This window comes from Melospiza melodia, chromosome 9, assembly GCF_035770615.1.
Source record: "Melospiza melodia melodia isolate bMelMel2 chromosome 9, bMelMel2.pri, whole genome shotgun sequence".
Lineage (NCBI taxonomy): Eukaryota > Metazoa > Chordata > Aves > Passeriformes > Passerellidae > Melospiza > Melospiza melodia.
In genome coordinates, this window is record NC_086202.1 from 33,084,989 (window position 1) to 33,109,865 (window position 24,877).

Consider the following 24,877-nt stretch of genomic DNA (forward strand, 5'->3'; position numbering starts at 1 on the left):
AGGCGATGCTCAGCACTGGAATACCGGGAATGGCTTTAACCCCGGGAATGGCTTGAACCCAGCCCTACAAACCCCTCTGCAGCTGCTCCTCCTGCCTCACAGGCAGCGCAGGATCAACCCCTCGCTGCAATCCCAGCGAATGTGATGCCCCCAGCAGCTGCAAATGCTTCAAGCGGGGGGAAAAGCCTGCGGAAAATGTGCTATTTCTAGACCACTGTGCCCAGGCACACATTTTCCCCTCCTCCCCATCTTCCTTCCCTGCTCCACGGAAAACTTGTTGCTCTACTGTGAATTTTCTGCACCATTAGGCAGCCTGGTTTCTTTTACACACAAGAGCAGAGGGGGGGAGAAAACAAAAACAGCTGTTTCAGGCCAGTGCCGTTTCTCCAAAGTTGCCTTGAGTGTTTCTTTCATGGAAACACTGTGAGGGCAAAAATAAAGAAGAAAAAAAAAAAAAAAACAGGGAGGTTTTGAGTGTTTCAGAGCAAGTGCTCGAGGCTTTGGAGAGCTCAGGCAGCAAGCAGGAATGGGGAATCCAGCCAGGATGCTTTTTTTCCCTAATCTTGCTCAGAATGGGTGCACTTATCAACACTGAGCTGGATCCCATGCTGCAGGATGGAGATTCCACCCCCCAGTTGCAAGGCAGGCAGCTCCTGTATGTCTTTTGTCCTTCTCCCCTCCCCACAGACACCCACTTTCACCCTAAAACCCCCAGGGATATTTTCTTTTCCTGACAAACCACACCAAGAAATAACAGGCATAAAAGACGCCGGGCAGATTTGGAAATTGCCTTTCAAACCACAAAAATGAACAGAGAGAGGAAATCACATCTCAGCTTCTTCCCCTACTCCCTGCTTAGGCTGGGCAGGCAAAACCAAGCAAGAAAAGTACCGAAATTACCCAAAATGGGCGCTGAGGGAAGCCAAGGGAACTGCTCTAAAAAGCCACGGGAAGAGGGAAGTTCTGTGGTGTTATCCAAATGGGAGCAGCTAGTTACTGGTATTGCTGCATTTGATGGGAGCAGGAGGATTTACATCCCCCAGTGCCCACTCTGCAAGCTGGGACACAAACTGGGATGGGCAGGGAAGCAAAACCTTACCCCAGGAAAACAGATAAAATTATCTTGGCTGGAACTTAACCAAATATTGCTGGTGGCTGCAATGGGAAGAGATGCAATGAAGCCACCATCACAGGCCAGCCAAGGGAAGCAGGAGCCCAGAGCCCAGCCTGGCGGGGACCAGCCCACCAAAGGGCTCTGGATTAGCCCAGATATCATTGTTTTCCATATCACTGTTTTCCCCATCCCTGTTTGGCCACAGGTGGCAAACACCATGAGATGTTCCTGCACTGGAACAGGACACCCAGAGAAGCTGTTGATGCCTCTCAAAGTGCTCAAGGCTGGATGGAGCTTGGAGCAACCTGCTCTAGTGGAAGGTGTCCCTGCTCATGGCAGGGGGGTGGAACATGATCTCTAAGGTCCTTCCCACCCCAAACCATTGTGGGATTCTGTGATTCCAGGTTAGGAGGCTGGGAAGCCAGCCACGTGGATTTTACAATGTCATCAGACATCAGCTGGCATGGGTTGGTTTTGAGCACCCCTTCCCTTTCACCACGGTTTATTTGAGGGTTTCCTTCCTAGGAGAGAGAGGACACAGAGACAACATCCCCCTGCACAGCAACCTGGCCTCCTGTCTCCCCTTCCTTTTTGGGGACAAACCCCAGAAATATTCCCTGAGCTGGCAGCTCATCCCTTCACAGACCCCAAAGCCAAGCCTAAGATCAGTCATGGCCAAGGCTCCTGAACAAAGAGCCCATTTTCTCCCCAGCTGCCAAAAGACCCAACACCCTGCACGAGGGCATCCCACCAAACAAACCACCAGTGTTCCTCTCCAGGTGTTTTCCCTAAATTCAAAGCGCTGCCAATTAATTATTCTTGCTGCCTAACGAGAAACCAGAGCCCCGGGTGGGCAGGGCAGAAGTGCTTCCCTTCCCCTCCAGACCCTGTTTCAAACCACCCAGCTCTGCCAAGCCTGGACAGGGAATACCAGAGGAGGCACCAGGAGCATCCCAAGAATTCCACTCAAGCATGCCAAGGCATCCTGTGCGTGCAATGCCGCAGCCTCTCCCACAGAAGCCACGATGCTCTAACAGTGCTCTGCCCTCCATCTTCCCACCTCTCCCACCCTCCACCCGGCCCAGGGGTTATTCCCACACCCGGGGACCTGGAGAGGACTCAAAGCTGGAGCAAACAATGGACTAAATATAGTGGGAGGTGGTCAGGCTGCAGCTGCAGGATGCATCTGCCCCGGCCACCGCGCCGAGGAGGAAGCGTGCACTTGCCTGGCCGCCTCATTGTCAGCAGGAAATAAATCAAATAAATCTCCTCCCGTGCATCCTCGGGACATTTTATAGCTTTTAAAGCTCCTCTCAATGAAAAGCAAAGCCCTTTGGGAAGAAGCAGCATCCTCCTAATGAATCCATCCTTCCTCGGCGTGGGGCAGCCCCTGTGGCTTTTCAGCATGGAGCCGGCGTGGATGCGTCCCCGAGGGACCCAGGGGCACCCCTGGAGCACTGCTGAGCCAAGCAGGGAGGCAGGAAACACCTCAGGCCAGGAGGAAGCTCTGGTGCAGCCAGAGGGGCATCACTGGAGCCTGGAGGAAGCGGAGCTGGAGCTGAGCCCCCCGCCCCGGCGTGCTCTTTAACCCCCTTCTTCAAAAAAAAACCAGCAGAAATGAAATCCCACACAAACAGCTTCTGTGGGACAGCATGGAGATGTCCCAGAGCCAAGGCTGCATGGGAACCAGGCTCCTGTTGTTCCAGGTGATGCCGGAAGGAAGCGGCTTGGCTTCTCAAAAGCACATAATAAAACAAAAAATAAAGGTGAGAAATAACACATTAAGCTGCGTATGATTTGGGATGTGTTGTCCTGTGAGGGTAAAATAAAGCAAAGAACCAAAATGCCACAAATCAACCTAAAAGCGCTTTGCCACAGGCAGGAAAAGGCCCTGGAAAGGCAATTCTGCAGCAGACAGCTCTGCTTTTACAAGCCTTGATTGATTTATTAACATCTTTAAAGGAGCAAAAGTGACTGCCCTCCATCCTCAGGAGCTCCTTGGAGAGCCGGTGGTGATGGCCAAAAGTATAACAAAATAAGCAGCATTTCCTAGAGAGTCCAGAGGTGTTTCCCAGTCAGGCCAGGATGGGTGCTGCCAATCCCCCCACCAGCATCTGCCAAGCACCACAGGACAGCATCAGTGGCATCCCTGCCCCCAAATCCGAGCAGGAGCATCCAGAACAACGAGGATCAGGCATTTCACACCCCCTCCCCAACATGCTCCTGGTTTTTGGCAGAAAAACAAGTGCCACATCCCCATCCTCCATGTGACCAACTTGCCTTTAGTTAATTGACTTAAACCCCCCACCCTGAAGCCAGGGAAAGCTGTTTGAGACATGGAATGGAGGAGAAAAAAGCCACCCCCAAAAATGGGGATGCCAGTCTGCTCCCCACCATGAGGTTGATGCTAGTATACATTGGGAATGGTATCCAGGCTGCAGCCCCTCTTCACAAACCTGGTTTGCATTATTAATCAGTATAATCAAACAGCCTTGCCTTGCTAAGCACAGCCTGGGAGGAATTACATTCCTGGAAGTGCTGGATAGGGCTTGGAGCAGCCTGGTCTGGTGGAAGGTGTCCCTGCCCACGGCAGGGCCTGGGATGGGATGCCCTTTAAGGTCCTTTCCAAACCACTCAGTGGCTCCAGGGTTTTGCAGAGAGCCCACCTGTAACTGCTGCCTCACACCACACAACTTCTAAGGGTACTGGCAGGTTCCATCTGTCCCTGGGACACTCCTGTTTGGGCAGGCAGGAGATGCTGGGGCTGCCTGCTGCTGAGGTGAGGGGTTTCACCAAGGAGCAGCCATGGAAAGAGGAACAAAGCCCTGACTGGGAAGCACCAGCGCTGCCAGCCGTGCCCTCAGCTCACTGCCAGTGCTCTCAAGGTCTGCCTGAAGGGTTTCCTTTCAGCAGCACAAAGCAAAAAAACAAAACAAAAAGCCGTAAAACATGAGGATAAAGGCTGGGGGGCATCTCCAAAGAGACCGGCGACCTGTGGGCAAAGCTTTTGTCCAACACCAAACATTCCCCAGCCTGCCAGGAAGCTCCACAGCCCCACACCCAAACCAGGCCTGCCAAGCTCTGCCCCGCCGGAGGTTGTGTGGTGTGACCCCGCTCTGGGGGAGCAGGGTTACCTTCTCCTCCATTCCCTGCTCTGGGGGAGCGGGGTTACATTCTCCTCCATTCCCCTATCTGGGGGAGCGGGGTTACACTCTCCTCCATTCCCCGCTCTGGCAGAGCAGGGTTACACTCTCCTCCATTCCCCTATCTGGGGGAGCGGGGTTACATTCTCCTCCATTCCCCTATCTGGGGGAGCGGGGTTACACTCTCCTCCATTCCCCGCTCTGGGGGAGCGGGGTTACACTCTCCTCCATTCCCCTGTCTGGGGGAGCGGGGTTACATTCTCCTCCATTCCCGGGTTACCTTCTCCTCCGTTCCCCGCTCTGGGGGAGCAGGGTTACACTCTCCTCCATTCCCCGCTCTGGGGGAGCAGGGTTACACTCTCCTCCATTCCCCTATCTGGGGGAGCAGGGTTACACTCTCCTCCATTCCCCTGTCTGGGGGAGCAGGGTTACCTTCTCCTCCATTCCCCTATCTGGGGGAGCGGGGTTACACTCTCCTCCATTCCCCGCTCTGGGGGAGCAGGGTTACACTCTCCTCCATTCCCCGCTCTGGGGGAGCAGGGTTACATTCTCCTCCATTCCCGGGTTACCTTCTCCTCCATTCCCTGCTCTGGGGGAGCAGGGTTACACTCTCCTCCATTCCCCGCTCTGGGGGAGCAGGGTTACCTTCTCCTCCATTCCCCGCTCTGGGGGAGCAGGGTTAATTCTCCTCCATTCCCCGATCTGGGGGAGCAGGGTGTCCCCAAGGGTGGGGATCTCAGCCTGTCCCCCCAGCACAGCCCCGGGATGGGCAGCGCCAGGCAGAGCCGGCCTTTGGGAAGGCCAGGGCTGTGATTTTGTGCTATTCATAGCAAACCACGGCTCCCCTCCCAACGGGGGGAAGGCAGCCGGAGCAAAGGGACGGCTCCTTTTACACGGGGCCGCTTTTCCAACGCCGACCACACCTTTGCCAGGACACGCAGCACCTTATGCACACCAACAGCGTGGTATGGGTTTGGGTTTGGGATGCAGCAGGACTCACAGATCTCACCTCCCCCGGCCCGCTCTCTTAATAAATAAAGCAAAAATCAAGCAAATCCCAGGGGAGTTTCGCTCACAGCAGAGACCTGCCCGTTATTTTTAGGCTCCGTGCACAGACATAATCACTTCCTGCCTTCCAGGAAGGAAATGTCCCACCGCCGCTGCCTGCCTGCCTCCTCCTCAGGCAGTGCCTGCCTCCTCCTCATGCAGCCCAGCCACCCCAAAACCCGCTGGTTTCTCCCGCCCAGGGCAGGAAAACAAGCTCGGGGTGCGAGGGGTGCCACGGCCGGGGAAAGGCGAGGGGGTGCTGGCTCCCCCAGCACCGAGAGGATGCACCGGGCAAAGGGCAGGGAAGCAGGTCCGGAAAAGTCCGGCAGCCATCGGAAAGGCAGCCTGGATGGGCTTTCTGGAAGTTTTGAGCGCCGAGGAGCTGGGCAGGAGCTCGGCGGGTGCCGGCAGCCTTGCTCCCGGGACATTCCCGCCGGTGACTCGGTGCCACAGGGGCTGGAGCCCACCGGGCTCGGCGCCATCCATCCATCCCCACGTGCCAGCGGGAACGGAGCCCATCCCAGCCTTTGGCTGCCCGGCCAAACCTCGGCTACATCTGCTCCTCTTCCTCCTCCATCTTCATCCCCCGGCCATCCCCGCTCCCAGAGCCTGCTCCCCGGGCGGCTTTGGGGGTGCGAGCGAGGCACAGCCAAGAGATGCGAATCCCAAAACTCGCTCCGGAGCCGCGGCAGGCACAGCCGGCACCGGCCCACAGCCGTGCTGGGCTCCCAGCCGTGCTGGGCTGGCTTCCAGGCCAAAAGTGGGAGAGAAAAAGCCCCTTTTAAAGAGCAAACGCAACTCAAAGGCAGGAGAGGTGGGAGGATGCCATCCGCGGGGCGCACGCTGGGCCTCAGCACCAGCGATCCATCGATTTTCCAGAGGTTTGGAGCCCACCCTCGGCTCCGGATGGACCCTCCTGGCCACGGCTGGGGCACCTCATGGCCACGCCGTGGGCTCTGTGCTCCAGGGCAAACAAACCTTCCCCCATTGTCCCGCCCGCCTTGCCTTGCGGGCGCCCCCCGCCCCCGGGTGCCCATCACAAACCCCCGGAGGGTGGGGGGACCCTCGAGGGCCTCCATCCATCCCCTTCCCACCGCACCGGGCCGGGAAGCGAGCCCCTGCACCCCGGGGAGGGCATGAGAGGGGCAGCCGGTCCCGGGGGGGCTGCCCGGGGCCGGGATGGGGCGCGGAGCGGGGCAGGATGCCCGGAGCCGGGGCTGGAGCGGGGGAACACCCAGTCCCGGGGCTCGGGGGGAGAATTCCCGGTTTGGGCTCGGGGGATGCCCGGTCCGGGCGGGGGTTCGGTACCTGGGGGCTCCGGGCTCAGCTGCCGCGCCGGGCCGGCCGCGCCGTCGGGCGCCCCATGGGGGCGGCGGGAGCGGTGGCGGGAGCGCAGCCCCGCGGCCGCGCCGACCGCCGGCGCCTCGGCGGGGAGGGACCGGGGCGGGCACCGGGACGGGGCCGAGGGGCGGCCGGGACCGCCCCCGCCTCGGGAACACGCCCCCTGCCCCGCCCCCTGCCCCGCCGGGACAAGGCACCGGCACGGCGGGGACACCGGGCACGCAGCGCCCCCAAACACAGCCACTGTCACCTTAGGGACCCCCTGACACACAGTCCCTATCATCTAGGGGACACCGGGCGCGCAGCACCCCCCAAACACAGCCACTGTCACCTTAGGGACACCCAACATGCAGCACCCCCAAACACAGCCACTGTCACCTTAGGGACACTCAGCATGCAGCACCCCCAAACACAGCCACTGTCACCTTAGGGACCCCTAACAAGCATCCCTCATGGTCTCGGGGACACCCAGCCGGCAGCACCCCCCAAACACAGCCATTGTTACCTTAGGGACCCCTCACACGCAGTCCCATCGTGTTGGGGACACCCGGCCCGCAGCACCCCCAAACACAGCCACTGTCACCTTAGGGACCCCCTGACTCACAGTCCCTATCATCTAGGGGACACTGGGCCGGCAGCACCCCCAAACACAGCCACTGTCACCTTAGGGACACCCGGCCCGCAGCACCCCCAAACACAGCCACTGTTACCTTAGGGACCCCTAACATGCAGTCCCCATCACCTTGGGGACCCCTGGCACACAGCACCCCCTAAACTCAGCCACTGTGCCCTTAGGGACCCCTGACACACAGCCCCCATCACCTCGGGGACACCCGGCATGCAGCGCCCCCAAACACAGCCATTGTCACCTTAGAGACCCCTGACACTCAGCCCCCATCACCTTGGGGACACCCAGCACCCCCAAACACAGCTACTGTCACCTTAGGGACCCTGGCATGCAGTCCCCATCGTCTCGGGGACACCTAGCATGGACCACCCCCAAACACAGCCATTGTCACCTTATGGATCCCTGGCACACAGTCCCCATCACCTCGGGGACACCCAGCCCGCAGCACCCCCAGCCCGCTGATCCTTCCCTCATGTCCTGGTGACAAACCAGAGAAGGGTTGGGACAGAGAGCAGACTGTCAGATGCCACCACCCCAGCCAGGTTTGCAGTTTTGGGGACATCAAGGCACTGCTGGCACCTCTCAAAGGCAGGAAGTGCTTTTGCTTCCCAGACATGGGAGATGGGGATGTGTGTGATGGAAGCCCAATATCCCATCTGACCCTGCCCTCTGGCTGTTCAGAACCATTCCCCTTGTCCTGGTACTCCATGCCCTTGTCCAAAATCCCTCTGCAGCTGTCTTGGAGCCCCTTTGGGCACTGAAAGGGCCTCTAAGGTCTCCCTGGAGCCTTCTCTTCTCCACATGAACACCCCCTGCTCTCCCAGCCTGGCTCCATAGGAAACATCAGGGCACTCCCAGCTCTCAGAGCCATCCTTCCTTGCCCAGGCCACTCAGATTCCTGGGAAATAAAGCTGCTGCCCACCCACCCAGCTGCTTCCCAGCACCCTGCAGGGTGCCCCGTGGTGGGCTCTTGCCATGGCTCCACCAGTACCAGCAGCTCCAGCACCCAGCTCTGCTCAGAGTCCACCACAGCACAGAGTGAATCCATCAGGCCACTTCAGGCTCCTCTCATTGCCACACAGAGATGCTATTTCAGCTAATCCACAAAACCCCAATCCTTTCAGCTCCTACCTGCCTCGCCACATTCCATTGGGGTTAGAACAGTGGCTCCCAGAGCCCCCCGGGTAGGACCCCAACCCCACCTCCCCCTGAGCCTCCCCAGCGTTACAGCCCTGCCCACACCCAGCTCCATCCAGGGCTGCCGGGCTGCTCCCAATCAGTGCTTGGAGGACACCAGCAGGGCGAAGGAGAAGGAGAAAAACGGCATCAACACGTTCACTGGCACTGGGAAGGAGGGCCAGGAATGTAAACGCAGCCCAGAGCTAGTCCGAAAATGGTAACAGCTGGAAAGGAGGGCTGGAAAGTTTGTTCATTGGGATCTGAGATCCTAGCCAGGCTCCCAGCATCCAGCCCAGCCAAAATACCCTGCCCTCAGCTGCTCTGCTGCATTTGCAGTCCTGGATTGAAATTTTAACACTTTTGAAATTTATTTTAATTCTCTGTTTTAAGATCCCAAATCAGTATCTAGAAGCCCCTTAGGGAGGAGCGCACCAAAACCCAGGGATTCACACACACATCTCCTCACTACAGGGGCTTTGATAGCTGGGATTAACACATTAAAAACACCCAAAAATCTGGGAGGGAACCAGTTGTCACTGGCATTGCACGGCCTAAACCAGATTCAGGGAACAGCAGCTCCCAAACGCCTCGTCAGCAATTTTCCTCGCCGTGTTCCTCTCCGTACGCACGCTCCAGATTTCCCTGACTCTGCAGAATTAAACTGCTGCAATATGAGCACAATCCACGGGAGGTCATGGCAGGACCACTCCGAGTGCAGCCAAAGCAGGGTGCTCCAGGAGGGCCCCCCCCAAACCCTCGGAAACACCCCCCAGCCTCACCCCTGGGATGTGAATGCTTTGGGAATGTGATGTGCTGCTGCGGTATTTCACACACACAGCTGAGGTGCCCTCAGGGGATGATTCCCCAAGTGATGCTGGTGGTTTGCTGAGGCACCCACAAAAATTTGGGGGCACCGTCTGTAGCCGGAGGGAGGGGACAGACATCCCATTGCTGCCTCTCCCTCATCACCCTAGCGGGGGAAAAGGACTTTGCTGCTCAGACCCCTCCCCAATTACAGTAGATGGTATAAAAGAGTTAAAAAATGGTTTAAAAATTTTGAAAATATATTACAATGCAATATATTAACATACATTAATGGTCTCCTGCCCCTGAAGGCTTCAAGGCCAAGGTTGGTGGGCACCTTCCACCAGACCATGTTGCTCCAAGTCCCATCCAAAAAGTCCTTGAAGACTTCCAGAGCTGAGATCAGGACAAATTATCAGTTGGGGGCAGTTTTGCACATGGAAGACCTATGGGAAAATCAGGTTTCTCTGTGTGTGACATTTTGCAATTTAACCCTCAGCTGCTGTTTCTGGGTTTAACCCTTCCCTGCTCTCTGGACACAACTGGGAGAGAGCCCACGAGGGGAGTTTGCTCCAAAGGGAAGGGAAAACCCTCCCCACGCCCTGAATCACAGTCCAAACCACCTCGATTTAGTAGAACCAAAATCTTTATTGATCTCACTGTAACAGCAACCACTGACGAGAGCTTTTCTCCTCCCAAACACCTGCTTGAAGAGACGGTACAAAACAACAGAAATCCCAAACAGAGCCCCTGACTAGCAGAGGAACACCCCGGTGAGGCCAGGCACTCCTCCCTGCTCAGCCCCCAGCCCGCTTACAAAAGAGAGCCTTTGGGCAGAAAAGTTGCTGGGATGGGGAACAGAGACACAGGGAGGTTGGGAAAGGGGGCATTTAGAGAAAAAAAAAAAAAAAATCAAAAAAAGGTTTCCCTCCGGCTCCTGTCCATTAAGTCACGTTGTCCTTGGATATGGTCTGATTGTTTCTGGCTAGCAGAGCAGGTTTTTCCCGAAAGGAGCAGCTGTGCTTGAGGGCGCCAGCTCCCTGCATCCTCTGCCAAGGATGTCCTCGCCCCCTGCCCCTCCCTCGATCCGAGGGCCTAACTGACCTCCTAGGATCTTGGCTTCAAGGAAAATATATTTATTTCTATATAATATATATATTTGTGTGTGTCTCATCACCACCCACCCACCCACACACGCTGCCACTCGCACTCACTCACTCGTGCACCCACGGCTGCCGCGCTCACCTCACCTCCCACGCCAGGGCAAGGATGGCAAAGGCGACCCCATCGCCTGGGGCTGTGCTTTTGCTTCTGCCTCCCCCACCCCCAAAAGGAGGGGCAGCCCCCCCTCCCTGTGAGAAAAGCAGCTGGAAGATGGGAGCTGGCCACCAGCGCCGTGCCAAACACACCTAGAGAAATAAATTACAGGATGGAAAGTGCACAAAGCCTGTGGGGTGTCCTGGTCCCCAGCACGGGTAACGAGGTGTGGGGAGACCCCAGCGAGGGAGGGACCATGGATGGAGCAGGCACTCAGGTGGGGGCTGATAAAATGGCACTTGAGAAGGTTGCAGAGCTGGTGACGGCTCCCAACAGTAAAAAATCCCAACAGTAAAAAAATCAGACCTGGGGGGCTGGTGGGACTGGGGGGCGCGGCCGTGCCCAGCGCTGCTGGTCAGGGCAAGAGTCACACGGAGAGAGGGGCAAAAAGAAACCCCATCTCCAGGGGAGGTACAAGATGGCCACGCCATGCCAGGCTGGCAAAGGGGAGGTCGATGTGGAAATGCTTCATCCACGACAGCATGATCCAGCTGGGAGAAATGCCATCCTGAGAGCTGAGGGTGGCATCGATGGCAGCGCCCTGCGAGGGGGGAAAGCGCCCCATCCCTGCGTGTCTGGCGAGCCCCCACAGCCCCCAGGGACACCCAGCGATTCCTGAGACATCCAACGGTGCCAGAGGGATCTCCCCCCTGTAGGATTCACATTTTAAAGGGCTGGGGGGTAAAAAATCCCGAGCACCACAAAGCACTTTCCCAGAGGCACTCGGCCCCAGCCCATACAAAGTCGTTGGGGGTGAGGTGCCCCTTTTTAGTACCAAAAATAAAAGCAAGGGGGTCTTATAAAACATGGCTACATTGCTGTGAGTCCTGGCTGGTGGGTGGGGGACACAGCCCCTGGCTGGAGGGCCAAGATGGAAGAAATCCACGTAGGAGAGATGTGGACAAGCTGGCTGATTCCATCAGGGACTACATCGGATCCCTGGAGCACGGAAGGGAACAGGGTCCCAGTGCTGTCCTTTGCTGAACACCAACACACCCCAGGGAAACTCAAAAAACGCCCTCCCCAGGTTGCAAGCAGGTGCATGATTTTAGGAGTGGTGTTTCCCCCTCCTCCCGACAGGCTGCCCAGATTTTCCAGGAGAAGGGGGCACAGGGGGTGACGCAGCTCCAGAACACCAAGCTGCTGGCCATGGGAGGCTTGCGTAACAAGAGCGGGGAATTTTGTGGGGGCATGAGGCAGCAGAAGAGGCAAAGGGATGTTTTAAAAAGAAGCCTGGTGGAGATCAGGCTGCTGGCAGGTGGAAGGGGAGGAATAGGGCCGGATCCAGAAGGGATGCTCCGTCTGGCACATGCTGGGACCGCTCACCCGCAAAGGGGGAGAAGACAGAGCTGCACTCCCCCCAGAAAAGAGGGGGAGGAGGAGGGCGGGGAGGGGACGCTGGTGGGGACCACTGCCACCTCCACCTCGCCGGGACGGATCCTGCTAAGCCGAATGGGGGTGCACAGGGCTGGGGAGTCGCTGCCTCTCCGTGGTTCCCGCTCAGATATCCATCTCGAACTGAGCTTCGTCCCCTGGCAAGAGACAAGGAGAGCAGCGTTAGGGGCGTCATCCTCCGCCCCAAATCCCTCCTGTCCTGCCCCGGGGGTCCCTTACCCATGGAAGCAGTGTTTGGGGCGTCATCCTCCACCCCAAATCCCTCCTGTCCCGCCCCGGGGTCCCTTACCCATGGATGGCTTGCCCTCCTGGTGGTTCAAGCTGTTGGTGTCCGCTTTGGGCTCCTCGCCGGGCTCGCCGGGGCTGGTGACGCCGGGGATATTGGGGAGGTGACAAGGCGGGGTCTTGGCCATGGGGGAGTTGCGACGATCCAGCAGGAACTTGCGGTCGTAGATGATCCGGGTGCCTGGGGGGAGGACGGGAGCAGAGTGGGGGAATCCGGTTCGGCAGCGCGTGTTTGCCGAAGGAGTTTCCCGGCGGGACGGGCCAAGGTTCTCCGCCCGGGGATCGGCGGGGAGGGCTGGGGGTGCGCGCCGCCGCTCTGCCCGCTCTTATCTGGGCACAGCAGGCGATAATTCGGCCAAACACCCCGGCCGCAACCGGGTCCCGGCTGCCCGGGGGCGCTCCACGCTGTCCCGAGCAAGCTCACCCTGTCCCGGGGATGCCGGTGGAAGCGGCACCCCGAATCACCACGTGTCCCTCTGCGCTGCTCGGGGACAGGCGTGTCACCGCCCCGCGGCACCGGGCCGGGGCAGGGCCGAGGCACCGAGCCCCGCTGCCCGCGCCCCGCCGGGAGCTCCCCGCCAGCCCGTGCCGGGATCCAGCTGCCGCCCCGCCGGGACCCTCCGCGCTCCCGGTACGTCCCGGAAAAACCACAAACCCATCCCCACGCGTGTGCGCCGAGGAGAGCGGGCGGAAAGCGCTCCGTACCCACGGCATACAGAGGGGATACGGGCGCGGCACGCACGGTCCGCCCGCGACACGCGGCGCTCGGGCTGGCCCGGGCGCGCTCCCCCGGAGGCCCCGGCGGGCGCGGCGCTTTTACCTCCGGGCGTGGTGGAGAAGAGCGTCCCGCCGGGGGTGGTGCAGTAGTCGGCGGGGAGCTGCGCGGCGTCGCTGAGCGTGACGGTGCGGGTGGGGATGGCCCGGCTCTGGCTGGGCTGGCGGCCGCCTGCGGACGACATGGCCCCCGCTCGGCGCCGCGCTTTGTCCCCGCCGAGTGGGCGGGCGGAGCGGGACCGCCCCTCTCCGGGACCGGCCCTGGAACCTCCCCGGGCCCGCCCCGGCCCCGGGACCGCCTCAGGACCGCCCCGCCCCGGGCCCGCCCCGGCCCCGCCGCCGCCAGGGGGCAGGCGTGTTGCCGCGCCGACTTGTCCGCGCCTCCCACGTGGTCTAGCGGTTAGGATTCCTGGTTTTCACCCAGGCGGCCCGGGTTCGACTCCCGGCGTGGGAAGCCTCCTGTTTTGTGTTTTGTTTTTTTTTTGGGAGGGAGGAAGGAAGGGTGCTGGTGTCCTGATGCCCTGCCCAGGATGCCTTCGGCCAGAATGTTTTGGCTACACCGAGCTGAATGAAGTCACCGGGAAAAGGAATGCATCCAAATATCCCAAATCAGGAAATGGGCTCTGTCCCCATATCCCGTATCAGGAAAGGGGTTGTATGCCTGTATCCCATATCAGGAAATGAGTTGTAGCCCCATATCCTCTCTTAGGAAAGGAGTTGTATCCCCATACCCCAAACCAGGAAAGGGGTTTTAGCCCCATATCCTGTATCAGGAAAGGGGTTCTGTCCCCATATCACATACCAGGAAAGGGGCTGTATCCCGATATCCCATACCAGGGAATAGCATTCACCTCCATATCCCAAACCAGGAAAAGGGCATGGATCCCTATATCCCAAATAAGGAAAGGGGTTGCATCCCCTTATGGCAGACCAGGAAAGGACTTGCATCCCCATATCCCACACAAGGAAAGGACACCCATGCCCATGTCCCAAACCAGGGAAGAGGATTCATCCCCATATCCCAAACCAGGAAAACGGCATATCCAATACCAGGAAGGGGGATGTATCCAAATATCTCAGACCAGGAAAAGGGATGCTTCCTCATTTCCCAAACCAAGAAAGGAGACGAATCCCCATATCCCATACCAGGAAAGGGGATATATTCCAAGTCAGGGAATAGGATGCACCTACATACCCTAAAAGCACCATCCTGGAAAGTTGGGAATCTCACCCCGAGGGACATGCCAGCCCCAGCACGGCCTCCCTCCCTCCCCTGGGAACACTGATCCCATCGGTTATTTTTAGCATCCCTCTCCCGGAGAACAGAGGCTGGTTTCTCCCTCCAGCCTGGATCCTGCAGGGCACAGCGCATTCCCGGCGGGCCCGGCCGCCCTCCTGCACCGGCGGATGGGCGAGGCGGTGGCCCGGGTGGCCAGGAAGGTGAACGACACGGTGGAGAACAAGGCGGATTCCCTGGGTAAGGCGGGCGGAGGACAAAGCGGATTCCCGGCGCTCCGTCCCGGGGCCGCGCAGGGATCGGATGGCCGGAGCTGGGCTCTGGGTTTCACTGCCACAGCCTAAAAAAAGCTGTCGGCGCTCCCTCCCCGCCGCTCTGCAGAAGGGAAAGGCTCCCCCAAAGGGACCTCAAAGCCAGAGCAGGTTCACATAATCCCGTGGGATGTGTCCCCTCCTTGGGAGCAGCGGCAGGAGCAGATTTTTCCCCGCGTTGCTGTGTCAGATTTGCATTTTCCTGCCGTTTCCCCATTTCCAGCTAATACCCGAGAGCAGGGTGCAGTTCATCAAAGGAGAGAGATGAAAGCCATTCATTTTTATTCCCACTGGATTCCCCGCCCTGGGATATAAACCAGAGTATGACAGGAGCTGGAGCTTCGTCTCTCAGGCTCTCCACATCCCCTGAGAGAAACGTGGGAGGCTGGAACTTGCTCCATCAGCTCCCACAGTGGCTTTGGGGAGGGGGCAGGAAGCAGAGCCCATCCTGGGGCTGGGATACAGGCTTTCCACCCCTGGAGTCTCCTGGGAGGGGAAAGAGGAACAACTCAGGACAAAACGAGGAGGCCACGAGGTGAGAGGCACAGCCAAATCTTTTTTCCCCTCCCCATCGCTTGCCGTGGGACAGTCAGCCATGACCATGAGAAATCCAGCCAGGAGTGCCCAGGGAAATCCCTGCTCCATCCCCCAGCAGTGGAATAGGCATCCCTGGGCTGCTCAGCTGCCCCCAGGGAATTGTGGACACAGGGGGAGCAGGGGACTGAAGTTGTCAGACCCTTGCCTGGGTGTCGCAGACATCTTTTTATGAAAAATCCTTTCCTTAGGATTTTTCCTCCTGAGAAGCTGGGAGGCCTCAGGAACAAAATGTAAACATTGATTATCTGCTGCTGTGGAATGCAACAGGTGCATCTGGGATTGGCCCATGTTGGATGTTTGTAATTAATGGCCAATCACAGTCAGCTGGCTCAGACAGAGAGTCCCTGACAGCTGCCTTTGTTGTCATTCTTTTCTGTTCTATTCTTTGCTGGCCTTCTGATGAAATCTTTTCTTCTATTCTTTTAGTGTAGTTTTAATGTAATATATATTACAAAATAATAAATCAAGCCTTCTGTAACATGGAGTCAGATCCTCATCTCTTCCCTCATCCGAGAACCCCTGTGAACACCGTCACACCTGGGTCTCTCTGTGCGCAGATCTGGCCAACTGCAAGCTGATGTCCTTCCCTGTTGGAGTCTACAAAGCCGTGAGGAGCGTCGCCGAGGGCATCCACCGCATCTCCCTGGCCAACAATGAGCTCAAGTCCATCACCAGCCGGTTTGTCACCACCTTCAGCCAGCTGAGAGGTAAGGCACTGCCATTCCAACCCTCCGGGGCACGCCAGGAGCCCCCAGATTGCGGCAGAGGGGGCAAAGCACCCATGAGTCTCCCCTGAGCTCACACCTCATTGCAAGCGCTAGTTCTGACCCCAAAAAATCCATTTTTGGTCGTACCTTCTGGCCCTTGAAGGACGAGGACACCGGTTCTGCTCTCACCCACCCTTCCAAACTGCTTTCAGGCTGCTGTGGGGTCACTCAGCGCCCCCAGCTCCCTCCAGGGATGGAGGAGAACAGGAAAAGCAGCTTGGGGATAACAACAGAGGCATGACAATCCCAGCTGTGCCGACTAATTAGTGCTCGTAGTGCGGCATCAATGAGAGCTAATCACTGCAGGAGATGGGAGCGATCATCAGCACGGCGGGGACACCCCCCAGAGAAGGCAGCCCGAGGCTAATCCGATAGAAAATGGCCATGCAAGCATCCAGAGCATCCGGCACCGCGGCACTGAGCGCTGAGGACGGCGCTGGGGATGCTCTGGCAGCTTCTAAAATCAATTTTATTCCTATGAGGTACCACACAAATGCCGCTATGATGGGTGCCTGAGGAGGTTTCCCTTGTCCCGGAGCTGCAGCACCGTCTGTGAGAGCACCCCTGGGCTGGGGAAAGGAAACACATGCGCCAAAAGGAATCAATTTCCATTTTCTAGACAGCACAACCAGCCCTGAAGGGCAAAAAATGACTTTGCTTCCCAGCAAGGGCTTTTCTCCATCAGCGAACTCCTGCGATGAGCTGCGCTGGGTCTCAGCAGGAACAGACGCCCCAGGGCTGGGGACAGGCTGAATAAGGCAGGGCCTATAAATACCGGGTATTAGCAGGGGCAGGGCGGCTTGTGTGGGTATTTATAGTGCAGAGAGCCCCGTGTCACTGGAGAAGGGCGCTGGGACAGCGGGATTTGGGTTCTGTGCCCGGGAGTGCCGCTGCTGGGCCCACAGGAGCACATTTCTGGGGTGGGAAAGCATCACAGATGGGTAAACTGTGACAAACAGGCATTTTTCACAGCTAAAGACATCTCTCCCACCGTTCTGTTTATTGCTCAGAAGGGGTTCAGGCATATGAACATAGAGGGCTACCCTTAAGCCATGACAAATGACCATTGGGGAGGTAATTGCGCTGAGTTTATGGGGAAATATTCCTTGTTTTTTACAGACTCTGCTTGCAAAAGGCTGCCCAATTTCATTAGGAAGGCATTGGTCCTAAATGCGGCATTCCCAGCAGGCAAATCTACAATGACAACCATGGAAAACAGAAAAACAAAAAAAGAAAGAAAATTTAAAAAGCCCAATTTTTGGAGCTGGAATCCCAGTGATGGATTGAGGCCAGAGGCTGTGAATCAAGCTGTACATCAGTTATTTTCCCACCTTTTTCCCAGCATCCCACCGCCTCCCTTCTCTCTTCCCAGAGCTGAACCTGGCAGGGAATTACCTGCACCGGCTGCCCGAGGAGATCACGTCCCTGCTGCACCTCCGCACCATCGACCTCTCCCGAAACCGCTTCCGCCGCTTCCCGGAGCCCCTGGCCACCGTGCCCGCCCTGGAGAGCATCGACCTGGAGGAGAACGAGATCGCAGGTGAGGGGAACCTTCTCCCACTGGAAAAAGGCGATTTAGCACTGTGAGAAACAACTGCTCGCTTTGGAAATTTAAAGAGGTTTATTAGACCTTCCCAAAAATACAAGAAAAGGACTACATAAGTGTGAAAAACGCCAATCACTTGGTTTTTAAAAATTTAAAAGTTTAATGGTAATATAAAATGGTTATAAAAATAGTAATATAATTAGAGTTATAATAATTTGGACAATTTGGATTAGGACAATATGAGACAATAAAATCAAAGAGTTACAGACAGTCCAGGTACTTTTTTCTGGGCAAAATAAGCCACATCAACAGAGGATTAACCCTTAAAAGCAACAGCCTGTTGCATATTCATACACCTCATACATGGTGCATGAATTCCATTCAAACTCAGGATTCTGTCTGGGCAGTGTCAGCTTCTGCCTCTGAATCCTAAGGGCATCTTCAGGGCTGAAAGAGGCAGGAAGGAGTTAGTTTCTCCTGATAATGGAGCAATAACTTCTCTTTCTCTGGAAGATTCAGGTGTCTTGTGGCTGCTACCTCACTGCGAGTCCTTTCTTAGAAAAAGTATCTTACATAGCATAGTTTCTGTTTTAACATCTTGTTATAACCTAAAACTACATTTAACACACTACTTAGAGAATTAATACAGCATAACTTTCTAACGCAATACATATAATATTCATTTTGATATGTGCAAAAAGCCAATCATAGAATATGCATTTTTCACATAAGGAAAAAGCTGCAGTGCTGGGAACTGCCCCTCATGGCCAGTTCATCTTCAAGAGGGATGCTCAGTCTTTTATACCCCTGGGGGTTGCATCAGCCAGCCCTGGCCCCTCCCAAAGTCTGTCAGTCAGCTCTTCTTTGCCATTTATCACTGCAGACTGCTTTCTCGTAACGGGACTGGGGGTCAGGTGTTGCCATGCCCACCCCCTAAGCACCAAGCTTTCCCATTCCCAGCTGCCCCATGCCAGGGGCACATGTGCAGCCTCCTCTCTATCTGTCCTGGACACCCCAGGCTGTCTGATGGCAGCAATACAGGGGGGAAAGGGAACTGTGGGGAGAACAGAGGACATGTAAACTACAATAACATAACTATACATCACTAAAACGTCTCTTAATATTCACACAATAGTTATCCTTTAATTGCAAGAGCAAATCATCTCATTATCCATCTATACCAGCATCACCCAGGGCTGTTGCTAAATAATCAGAGCCTTCTCAGCCATTTGCCTTTCCCAGGAAAGGAAATTTGCCTTTCCCAGGGCAAAGCTGCTGCAGGCACGGTGGGAGCCAAGCTCCATTCAAGCTGCCCCATTCACCACACTGGGATGTAGCTCCTAAAGGCACCTCCAGCTGGGGTGACCCCAAAATGCTCAGATTTAATTTAAAAACCAGATCTGACTGCAGAACCCAGGCTCAGTTTGCTGCCAGGCTAAGGAAGGACACCTGAACATTTCCCAGAACAAACAGCAGCTGTTTAACACTACAAAATCCCCTAAAAATTAAATTAAAGGAATGGCAAGAGCCGCTCATCCCTCAGCCCTGCAGCGGCAGAAAAATTGTTCATGTGCAAAACAACTGAAGGCTTTGGAGTCCGTGAAAGCTGGGCAAAAGGGGCAGCTGTTGTACACAGATAAAAGTGAATTTATTTAGCAGGCAGCCTTCAAAGAGCCCAGGCTGGAGCATCCACAGCCCCACAGAGCCCCAGGGAGGCGAATCTCGGAGTTCACTCAATTTTGCTGTTTTATCTGGGGTGGCTTCAGCTGCTGCTGGGAAACTGCTCCCTGCAACAGGAGGTTTGTTACCAGCCTCACATCAGCTGCTCCCCAGCTGGGCCTGCAGAAGCACTGGAATTAAAATCTGCTTCCACAGGAGCCGGAGAAAGAAAGACACAGCTTTTCCTCACCCTCTTTTTCTCTCCTGCCTCCTGTCTCACTTTTAGCTCCCTCTGACACTTTTTCAGTTCAATTGGCTGATTTCAACCCAAGCCGATCCCCAAACTGCATTTCCCCTGCTGGTTTTGTGGAAGCAGGGTGCTGCAAGGAGGGAATGCGGCATTTTGGTGCCTTTTTCCCTAAAAGCTAAAATGCAGGGAGGAAAGGCTGCACTCAGGGCTGCACCCAAGCTGGGGGAGAGGGTGGCCTCTCTTGGTTTGGTCACCTCCCATCAGGCTCTCATCGGATGGGAGGCATCCTCCAGACGTGGGGAAAACAAAAACAGAGTAAAAATTGACAATTCCAAGCCAGGATGTTGTAGGGATATGTGTGGGTAGTGCACATGAAGCTGCCTGGCTGCAGAAATGGGTGATGTGAGCCTATCTCACACATCCTCTGGAAAGGGGAGAGGAAGACACAGGAAGGCCAGGGGGGTTCAGCCCGTGTTTTCCAGTGAAACAAAACCCTGGGCGGTCACACTGCTGCCACCAGCCCTTCCCAAGCAGGCTCCCCTGCAGGTGAGCTGGTGTTGGCAGGGCTGCAGTGCCCTGGTTTGGGGTGCTGTGCCAGTGCTGGTGCTGCCTGTGCCCCTGTGCCATGCCAGGGTGCTGAGAGGCTCCTGCCAGGGCTGCAAACCCTGTTTGAAAGCTCCTGCTGAAAGAGCTGAGTGACTCTTGCTAAGACAAATGGAGCTGGAGGTGGTAGGTGATGTTTTCCAAAGGGAAACAGAAGTGAAAGGAGATTAATTAATGCCTGCCTGGAGCCTGTGGGCTCTGTGAAAGGAGACATTTAGTGCCACAAGCCACCCTTTTCATCTAAATAAGCTCTTAACCCTGGACTGTAATTATGTATATATTACTGTCAGTGCTTTTAACTCTTTCCCTGGTAATTAGAGTTATGTCAAATCAGCTTTTAAAGCTCCCAAATCCATGGGGATGTTTTGGTGCCTGGAGCTTCAGCTTCTCCTTCCCTTATTCCTTAATTAATGCTTTAATGGGGATGATGTTGAGGCTGCTGCCAATGCTGGGGACATCACTGCTGGGGGCAGCTGTGGTTGATTTTGTCCTCCTGAGGATGTTGAGATGGGACAAAGTGGGGTGGTTTCCAACTCAGAGTGGGGCTAGATGGGACACTGGTAAGAAATTCTGCCACAGAGACACTGTGCATTCCTGGCAGTGCCCAGGGCCAGGCTGGATGGAGCTTACAGCAGCCTGGGGCAGTGGGAGCTGTCCCTCTGTCCATCCAGGGTGCACTGGATGAGCTCCAAGGTCCCTTCCAACCCAGACCATGTCACATTCTGCTGTAATTATGTACAAAAAGCCTTTTCCCTCCCTGTCTTTTTCTTAACTGGTGAATCCTGCATGAATAATTCAGGCTCAAATGCAAGTGCCTTATCTGTTGGGAAGGCAGCAAGGGAAGTTTTGGGTTGTTTTTGGAGGAATTTGTGGCTGGCAGGGCACAGCCCTACAGCTACAGGCTGCCCAGTCTGTCCCTTCATGCCAGGCTGAGTCACTGCTCCTCACCTGGAACTGAGCTGCAGAGCTGAGCTGCTCCCAGCCCGGGAAGGTCTGGGTCCCCAGAACACTTCACTAAACTCCCTAATCTGAGCAAAATGGGTGAAAGCACTTTTAACTTTATCATGCTGCGTAAGAGGATGATTAAACTTCTTATTCTCCACTGCATTAGGCGATGATTAAATAGCGAGATGTATGAAACAAAATATATTACTTTTGTGCTTCAAGGGGAAAAAAATCCAAGCAAAATGAAACGGGGGAATGGCAGTGAACAAATCCACCATGAAGAAGAGTTATTAAAAAAATTCATGTGAAGCTCTGCCTGATGAGCTGTGCTCTCCTAGGGAATTTGTGTATGGAAAATATCACCATTTTCCGGAGGAGAAAGAGGGGGAAAAACAAAGGCATCGAAGTGTTTGATTCTTTTTCCAGCATAAAATAAATTTCATGGTTTAAAAATCACATAACCATCTACCAGATATAATTACAACACTGCAATTCTGCTCCAGGTTCTGGCAGAGGACACAAGAGCTGGGGTGGAAAAGGCTCTTGTTATTTTGGTGGCCAAATTAAAGAAGAAATTGGTTTAGGTAAATCAGACAGGTGGGCGTTGCTAGCCCCAAATATTGTGAATTGCAGCAAAATCCATCACCTTTTAATGAGCTTAATTAGGGTTAGGTTTTCATATCAGCCTCAGTGGATTCACACTGGGACCATCCAGCTGAGCTGCACTATTTTTTTTTTAAAACAGTTTGTAAATGTCGTGTTTTCTAAAGGACAACACCCAAATTCGTGGAAACTGCAGAACAGAAGGGGGCCCGTGGGTGGCTGAGAGCCATTTGCAGCCTGTCCAACCAGGGCAAAGACCACGAACCTTCCTGTGAGCCTGGAGAGGGCTCCTGGGCATTGCAACACCGGGGAGAAAATCAGGGAAAGGGGCTTGAATCCTGGTCCAGCATCCCAGCAGGGGTTTTACTAGCTGGGAGAACTGGGGGGCAGTGCCCACACTGGATATCTGGGTGTTTGCACCTCCCTGACACATTCCTCAGAACCCCTGGATCATTTGGGTTGGAAAAGACCTCTATGTTTACCAACCATTTGCCTGAGCAGTTGAATAAATTAATATTTAATTGTCTTTCTGTTTTGATGAAAGCCTGCAGACAGGCTTAACATCGACAGCAAACCTTTGTTGTTAAACTCAAAAAAACCCACAAATTACCACCACGCCTCAATACAAGTAGTGGTACCTCCTTACAATCAATTACTCAATCAAATAATATTAATACCTCAATCATTTATCCCTCAATCAACCATTCCTCAAATAATCCCAACTCAATACCCTCAAATTCAAAATTCAAATTAGCCTTCTCAAAATTAATACACCTTTTAAATAATTTTTGTTATGAAAGCATTCCCACCAAAATTGCCAATTTTTTTCAACAAAACCATTTTTTTTTTAATTCTAAGCAAAGCCAACAGCAGAATTCTTAAACTTTCAATCCTTCCCACCATTATTTCAATAAATTATTAAAAAATTCATAATTTCATCTCTTACATTTGTATTCCTATAGTAATTCCACTAAAACCACCTATAACTACTACATTTATTTTACCCATAAACACACCCAAACAAAACAACTTCCCAAAAAAACCAATTATGTCTGTGCCATTTAATGCCTCAAATCCTAAAATCTTTTAAATGCAATGTTCAAACCACAACCAACCAAAATTAACTTACAACCTAACTCACCGTAATAAAACAATTTACATTACAAACGTACCAAATACTAATGCAGATGTCACTATAATTTCTCACATGTTTTAACCCAATAATTTGGGTTAAATATAGATATAATATATAATATATAATATATAATATATAATATATAATATATAATATATAATATATAATATATAATATATAATATATAATATATAATATATAATATATAATATATAATATATAACATATAACATATAACATAGAATATATAACATATAATATATAATATATAATATATAATATATAATATATAATATATAATATATAATATATAATATATAATATATAATATATAATATATAATATATAATATATAATATATAATATATAATATATTATGTATTGTATTATATAATATATACTATAAAATATTATATCTATATATTATATATTATATAATATATAATATATATTAAATATTATATATTATGTAATGCATATATTGTATATATATGATATATAATTATATATTGTATATCGTATATTATATATTATATGTTATTTATATTATATTATATTATATTATATTATATTATATTATATTATATTATATTATATTATATTATATTATATTATATTATATTACACTATATTAATTAGATATTATATATCTATTATAACTATAACTGTAACGATTAGATATAGATATAGATATAGATATAGATATAGATATAGATATAGATATAGATATAGATACAGATACAGATATAAACATAAATATAAATATAAATATAAATATAAATATAAATATAAATATAAATATAAATATAAATATAAATATAGATATAAATATAAATATAGATATAAATATAAATATAAATATAAATATAAATATAAATATAAATATAAATGCATCCTGTATCAGGTTTGCTTCAGGCTGTCCATCAAGAGGAGCTTTCACCCCTCCACCCCTCCGGGATGGATTCTCACCTCCCTGCTCTCTTTCCAGAGGTGCCCACGGACAAACTGGCCTCCATGGCGCTGCTGCGGAGCCTCAACCTGCGAGCCAACCCCGTGGGCCCCGAGGTGCGGCTGCTGGTCCGGCCCCTGGTTCCCTTCGAGCTGCTGCTGTCTCCAGAGGAGCCCATCCATCCCTGAATCCTGGCAGCCCGAGCTGTCCCGAGGGGGAGCTGCCCACCACAGGGGTTTGGTTCGGCTCAGTCCCTGCTGCGCCCCCGTTTCTGCCCCCAAATGGGTCCCAAACCCGAGCCTGTGCCTCGTTTTTCCCAAATTCAAAGCAAGCAGCGGGACTCTCCCATGGAGGGATGGTTCTGCCAAATCCCGAGCCAGGCAATCTCCTGCTTATGCCTTTTGGGGGTGCAGAGGAGCTGCAACACATGGGGTGGGAGGTTGGGGTGGAGTGGGGGGATCTGGATGTGCACTCTCCCACCCGAGAGCATCGGGATGGTGGAGGACATCCCTGCAGCTGGAAGGGCTCTCCCTGGAATTGCTGACACGGTGGTGGTGTGCCAAGTGCCTGATTAAATGCTTTCCTGTTACATCGGGGGGGTTGTGTCTGATTAAATTCCAATTCCCAGCCTTGTCCTTGGAGAAGCCCCTTTGCACAGCTGCTCTCTGCAGCCTCCAGGCTGGATTCTCCCAGACCCAAGCTGTACTTCCCTGGAAAAATCCTTGTTTTCCAAGGAACTTTTCTTCCCTCCTGTTGTTTCACCGTGGAAGCCAAAGTGACCCAAAGCCAGTGGCTGTCCCCAGAGGTGTGTGCCCACCTCTCTGGTGCTGTGGGTCCTCAAGGTGTGCTGATCCCTTCCCAGGAAGAAATGTCCTGGAGAGAGTGGCCTCTCGGTGGCAGGGAGGCCACTGCCAAGCACACCCGTGTCCCTTAGCAGCTGGCTGCCTGCAAAAAAACCCAAAAAAATTCCTGGGAGAAACCCCAGGTGTTATCTCCAAACGCCTTGTTTAAACATCTCCCTTGTTTGTTCCTTTGGGTATTTAAGGGACAAACACTTCCCAATGCTGTGTGCGGGCTGGGGACAGCCAGGAATGGTAAATCCTGTAAATATTTGACTTCCAGACTTGCCAAACTTTGGTACAAGATTACGGTAAGAGATGTTGGTCATGCTGGAGGAGCTGGGTTGAGCGGGGCAGCCTGAAGCCAGGACCAGCAACCCTGAACATCGCGCTGCTTCTCCCTCTGGTG

General features: G+C 53.5%; 2 protein-coding genes and 1 non-coding gene across 3 annotated transcripts; 2 read left to right on the forward strand and 1 right to left on the reverse strand.

Moving 5' to 3' along the window:
- Positions 1 to 9,884: 9,884 nt before the first annotated feature.
- EIF4EBP2 (eukaryotic translation initiation factor 4E binding protein 2) lies at positions 9,885 to 13,231 on the reverse strand. Its single transcript, XM_063164134.1, has 3 exons — positions 13,074 to 13,231; positions 12,258 to 12,434; positions 9,885 to 12,105 (listed from the first exon to the last, which is right to left on the reverse strand). The coding sequence occupies exons 1-3, from the start codon at positions 13,210 to 13,212 to the stop codon at positions 12,074 to 12,076; spliced, it is 348 nt and encodes a 115-aa protein (XP_063020204.1). The 5' UTR covers positions 13,213 to 13,231; the 3' UTR covers positions 9,885 to 12,073.
- A 178-nt stretch (positions 13,232 to 13,409) lies between these two features.
- Positions 13,410 to 13,481, forward strand: TRNAE-UUC (transfer RNA glutamic acid (anticodon UUC)). The gene has a single exon. It is a non-coding gene; the product is annotated as a tRNA-Glu (tRNA).
- Positions 13,482 to 14,348: 867 nt separating this feature from the next.
- Positions 14,349 to 23,823, forward strand: LRRC20 (leucine rich repeat containing 20). The gene is made up of 4 exons (XM_063162871.1): positions 14,349 to 14,504; positions 15,730 to 15,879; positions 17,312 to 17,479; positions 23,669 to 23,823. The coding sequence occupies exons 1-4, from the start codon at positions 14,435 to 14,437 to the stop codon at positions 23,815 to 23,817; spliced, it is 537 nt and encodes a 178-aa protein (XP_063018941.1). The 5' UTR covers positions 14,349 to 14,434; the 3' UTR covers positions 23,818 to 23,823.
- The last annotated feature ends 1,054 nt before the right edge of the window (positions 23,824 to 24,877 follow it).